The following is a 6000-nucleotide window of genomic DNA, read 5'->3' as shown; positions in this document are numbered from 1 at the left end:
CGTTGCCTCTACTGTAATATCGCCCGAAGAAGAGATCCTTGTATCTCGAAAGCTTGCACAAATAAAAACATTTCATTAGCAACAGAATAGTATTGACTATATGTTTTTTTATTATTATGCTTGGCTAACACGGTACATATACCTCTACATCAATATATATATATATATATATATATATATATATATATATATATATATATATATATATATATATATAGATTAAAAAAGTGCACTAAAGGTGATGAAATCGATGACTTATGTAAATAAATAGCCGTAATATAATGAGCGAGAGAGAGAGAGAGAGAGACCATGACTATGTAACAAAATATAAATATGGAAGGATAGAGGGATAGTGAATAGAAAAAGTTTATAAAGATTTCCTTTCTATAATTATTTTCAGAATACTCCTTTTAAGTAGAGTTAATATATACATATTTTGTATGTATACTTTCTTCATCTGCACAAGTTACACATTTATAACCTACAGATGCAGTCACCAGTATTTGATCACTTGCCTTAGAAAATCTGGGGCAATCTCACTGAACCTGCCTCAACTTTTCTGTGAGATTCCTAATGGCCCATCGAATTAACATGGCGGGGGTCCCTGCTGAATTCAAACTGAATGGGACTGCTGAATGGGACTGCTGTGTTAATCCGATGGGCCATTACGAATTTCACAAAAAGGTTGAGGCATTTACTGTGAGATGCCTTAGTTTTTACCTAGGCAAGTGATCGGATACTAGTGGCTGCATCTGTAATACCACATTTATAATATAATAATATACTTTTATTCTGTTGGTAAATGTCCCACCATTTCAATAGTGAATAACACAACACAGTCATGAATTTTAAAACATTTATTGCAATAGCTAAATAACTGTAAATAACTTTAAACTGGCAAAGCAGTAACAAGGATAACTGGTTAGATACTTATTCTGTCATAATCATCAAACACCTCTCACAAACTGACGTAAGTACTGCAATAAGCAATGCAACCCCCACCCCTTTTCACGCCTATATTGTGGATAAAATTGTGAGTTGCTATACACAAAAATAACTTTTTTGAAAAAACAAATTAACCATCCAATTACAAACTTTTCAAAAATGTTTTACTGTGGCATAAGATATTTTTTTTTTGTAAGGAATTTTGCATGCTATTTAATTGCTTAAATTGTCTGTCATGCCTTAACTGAAATCTTGATTGAATGCTTTAATTTATGTCTACGTGCAACTGAGCTCCTATTAACATCAGAATTTACTTTTGGCGGGTAATAGGATATTTAATCTTGCCAGGCATTAGTCAAAGATGTTAAACTGTATTTAACAACAAAAACTGGTATCTAACCATTCCCGCCAGCTGGCAAACTAGGATAATGCTCTGTTACACTGTGAAGGTACAACACATTAAATATTTGTGGGTATGGTCTTAAAACACTTGTGTTACTACAATACACAAGCAGCAAACACTGTCATCTCAACAATATAAACTGTTTTCAGAGTTAATTCAAAACTATAGTTGTATCAATTTTCTTTTTTCGTAATAATAATCTTTCAACTATAGGATACACATTCTGCTTTTTCGTGTTAATTTTTAATTGAATGTTTCCCTTTAATAATTTTTTTTCTGCTATACAATTATGCAAATCTTTTTTCTATTTTCTGTTGCATAAAATTAAGGATATATTGATATTTAAAATATGTTACATATTTTGAGAGAACAGTTTTAATTGCCAAAAAGCCAGCATACTGTACTTTTCTACCACACTAATGCATGATCTTCTATATTTTAACACAAGTGTTTTGAGGTCGTTGAAACATTATATGTTAGACAAACACTAAAACACCTAACATGAAAAAAAAAAAATGAAAAAACAACAAAACTAAATAATACAATGCAACCTTGACACAAAATTATGCTACAGTATTTAAGGTGAACATTATAAGTACATAAAAGTTGTTAGTAATAACTTGTTTCTATTTACAAGTATTTGAACACTAATTGACTTACAAGTGTCCACTAACATTGTTAATAGCACAATAGGTTTAATATTTATAGATTTAGCTGGTTTGTTTTGGAGTATGATGTCAAGTATAACTGTTCTAGCACAGATTAACAACAACAAGAGCACAATTCATCTAATTTATATGCTTTTGAACTACAGCAATCCACACTGAACTCTGTCTGTTATCCTATCCCTAGGTCTTTCTAGCAAAATGTCTCCTGCAGTCTTTAGCAGCAGTCCAAGGAAAAAAATAAACATTTCAAACTGGAGAAATCAACAGAGCTTTTTAACTCTTTTCACCAAAATAATCACACATCTAGAAATATTTTATCCCCACAGAGTATTGTATAATAGGACACCACATTTTCCTTGGTGCTAACACAAATGTATGCATATTTCTGTTATATGAAGCATAGTTCTAGAGGTCTACTCAGTACATAAAGCTCTTACACACAATGTTAGCAAATCTAATTTGGCTAAAGTCACTTGTCCAAAAAAAGACATTTTTATAGTTGCTGCTCCTTTGGGCTATCCACAGCTCCTGTGACTTGCTTATAGGACTTCAAATTAGCCAAAGGAATGTCACTCATATGATTGCCACTGGTAAAGTGTCCATCACTGTTGCCATATTGGTTTCGGTCATTGAACTGGTTTTTGTTGCTGTCTTCTTTCCAGGTTCTTGTCAGTGTGTGTCCATTAACTAGTTGGTCCTTTTTAACCCAATCTTTTTGGGGTGCAAAGGTGGAAAGAGGTGATTTTGGTTGCTGGTATGGACCAAGAACTGGGGGCATCCAGCAGTTATCAGAGTGACCCAAAATGAGGCATTCTTGAGTACACATTTCAGTAGCTTCAGCTAATCCTCTTGGGCCAAGAGGTCCATCTATGGAAGAAAAAAATATATAAGTTACACATAGACTGAAAGCCGCCAGTCATCCAAATGATCAACATTATAATTTAGTATGATACATCTCCTTAAATCATTGTATATGTGTGTATATTGGCACAAGGGTGTATTCTTAAAGTCTTCAAACACATAATTATTCTACACTTATGTAGACGTTGGCACTCAATCATAATTTAAATAAATGTTCTCATGATTATAGTGATACAAATGTATCTGTGAGGGCTCTGAGATGTCAGTATCCCAGAGAAGATTTACACATCAGCATCCATGCAACATCTTTCTGTAAAGATACTGTAATTGTCAAAGTTCATTTATCATTTGGGTCACTCACAGAGGTGCACAGGGGTGTAATTCCTCTTATATATATGACTCATTATAGTATCTTCATGATCAGTGCAAGGTGTTAGCCATTTTACTTATACAAATACTGCCAGATAGTATAATTGATTGACAAATACAGTGTGCTTAATCACTGGATAATATCCACATATTTGTAGGAATGATGCAGTAGCAAGTAGAAAATAGTACATTGCATCCCAAATAATTGATACATTAATGAATATGCCCCTTTAATTTGAAATACTGTAACCCTCAATAGATGCTTTTTACAAACCCCTCCCCCCCCCCAGGTGCAAAACTGGCATTAATGTTGAAAAGAAACTACCACATTTATTAAAGGAAGCCCCCACTACTGTACTTTAAATGTAATAATTTTCTTTAATAAATCAAGTGGTTTTTTTAACACATATTCTATTTGTCGCTGTACTGTATTTGATAAATAATCCCTATGGTTTGTGGGCATCTTTTGGTAAACATTCAAAGAGAAACATATAATGTACTATAAATCACAATCTAGCAATAAAAGGAACTATAAAAATAAAAACTGAATTATTATACAGTACTCGGCCGCCTCTGTATAAAGTGATTAATATTTTTGCTATCTAAATTAATTAATCATGGGGCAAACAGGTATTTAAAGATCTGAGGAATTTCCTCCAAATTTTTTATTTTTTGTGGCATTTTATCTTTTTCCCCCCACTATTTTTGGAATTTCATAACACATTAGCAGATTTACTGCTGATAAATATAGAGAACTTAAACCAAAACCTCATATTTGAAATATAAACTGTTGAATTTGTTTCTGCAAAAAAAAATCATAGTTTCCATTTAGTTTTGATCATTTTTATAAGGGTTTTCTTTCCCATTGATTTTAATCTCACAACTCATGAAAAATCTCAATAATACCTTCTGATTTATATGTAATTCTTTGTTTTTTTTTAGACCTCATGAAAATCCCTTGGTTTCAATATAATAAAATTTCAGATTTTCCACACAATTTCAGATATATTCAACAAATAAATACCAAAAAACAATTATTTAACTATCAACAAAAGGTAATACAATTGATTTGGATTGTCCATAAAATACACATTTTGCAACTCTGAAAGAAAAATATTATATTCCACACTGCTTTATCAATAATCATAAAAAAGAATATTTCATTTGATGAGATACATATGTAGCCAGAGTAAATGTTCTCGTTGCTGAGGGAAAAATAGAATCTGGACTGTGGGATCCCCCGGCAGTGGGAAATCTCTCTGAGATCTCTCTTCAAAAAAATGGACCACCCACCTCAAGCATCCACAGCTTTTACTGTCCCCATTTCTCCGGGGATAGTAAAGTGGTCTACGCCTGGAATAATCGATAGATCATTGTTCAAATGATGAATCTTCGAAGCATCTAATTGCCGAGGCGCATGCGCGATGGTGTGGTGGGTAGTCGCTTAAGCTGAGAGCTCCTATCCCCGCCGCCGAATAAAGCAGTGATACCCGCACCAAAACCCACTCTTTTAAGCTCAAATTCCCCGCATTAATCGGAGAACCAGCGGAGATGGCCCCGCAGTCCGCAAAAAAAAGAATACCGGCGACTTGAGGAGATATCTGAGTCGACCGGCGACTCGGGGTGCCGGAGCAGAAATGGCGTCCGGATCTGTGGCGGGCTCGGAGTCCGACCGTGAAGAGGACGCAGATGAGGCCCCAGAACAGCTACCCGTGCGGAGATGTGACTTTGATCGCCTTTACAACGGCATGAAGACGCTCTTCCGCGTGGAGATCCAGGAGCTGAAGAAGGAGGTTCAGGGCCTAGGAGAGCGCACGGGAGCGCTAGAAGATAAGATGGCTGCCGTCACTACCACAATCCGAAAATCGGAAAAGAGGTCTAATTACTTGCAGGCTCAGATCTCGTAGCTTGCAGACCGGCAAGAAGATGCCGAAAATCGAGATCGCCGTAGCAACATACGAATACACGGCATCTCGGAGGAGGTGACGGAGATAGTAGATTTCATCACCCGGTGGATGACCACCCTGCTCCCGGACGTGCCCTTAACAGAACTATCGATGGACAGATGCCACCGGGCCCTCCGGAGTAGACCGGCAGCTACCGATCAACCCCGGGATGTAATTGCACGCATGCATCACTACCGCACTCGGGAAGCTATCTTCCGCACAGCAAGGGGAGAAGAGGCCTCCAAGTTTGAAGGGGCCTCACTGCAGCTGTTTCAGGACTTGTCTCCTATCACCCTGGCCTGGCGCAGGAAATTGCAGCCAATCACTAAGCTCCTACGTGACAGGGCAATCCGTTACCGATGGACCTTCCCATTCGGCCTGCTGGTTCTAAGGAATGGGAAGGCCATCTCCATGAAAGAACCCAAAGAAGGCCCGGACTTTCTCAGAAAATTGGGGGTGGAGGGGGGCCAGTCACCCGCTTCCCGACGGGACCCTGACCCAGAACCAGACACAGACTGGCAGCAAGCCTCCACATCAAAAAAAAATCGACGGCGCTCAGAAGGGGAGAAGGAGAAGGAATGAAAACCGTCCAATACATAAATAAAATGACTGTTTTCAAGGTTTTGTTGCTGCAGTTGCGGCACACGTTAAGTCCAAAATGGCGCTCTTACCCCTCGAGGCTCTGAGGGAAGAAACGAACGAACTTACCTGGCTTTTGGCGATCCAATGATGACCCCAGCAAAGATACCATCTACGGTGACGACAGAGGTGCTCCCCAGGATGGTATCGCCCCCGTACGCCCATAGAA

At 37.5% G+C, this 6000-nt stretch overlaps 1 protein-coding gene across 7 annotated transcripts in view; it reads right to left on the bottom strand.

Annotated features, from left to right (window-relative positions):
• Positions 1-842: 842 nt before the first annotated feature.
• Positions 843-6000, bottom strand: part of PCDH9 (protocadherin 9) — a 2211246-nt gene continuing 2206088 nt past the window's right edge. For all 7 annotated transcript variants that reach the window (XM_075591028.1, XM_075591030.1, XM_075591031.1 and 4 more), the window contains one exon: positions 843-2883. In XM_075591028.1, the coding sequence (XP_075447143.1) occupies positions 2510-2883 (374 nt within the window). In that variant the 3' untranslated portion in view covers positions 843-2509. The remainder of the gene's footprint in view (positions 2884-6000) is intronic.

The sequence above is a fragment of the Ascaphus truei genome, chromosome 3 (assembly GCF_040206685.1).
Source record: "Ascaphus truei isolate aAscTru1 chromosome 3, aAscTru1.hap1, whole genome shotgun sequence".
NCBI classification, from domain to species: domain Eukaryota; kingdom Metazoa; phylum Chordata; class Amphibia; order Anura; family Ascaphidae; genus Ascaphus; species Ascaphus truei.
The sequence above is the reverse complement of the archived record's forward strand: the minus strand, read 5'-3'. Positions and strand labels throughout refer to the sequence as shown.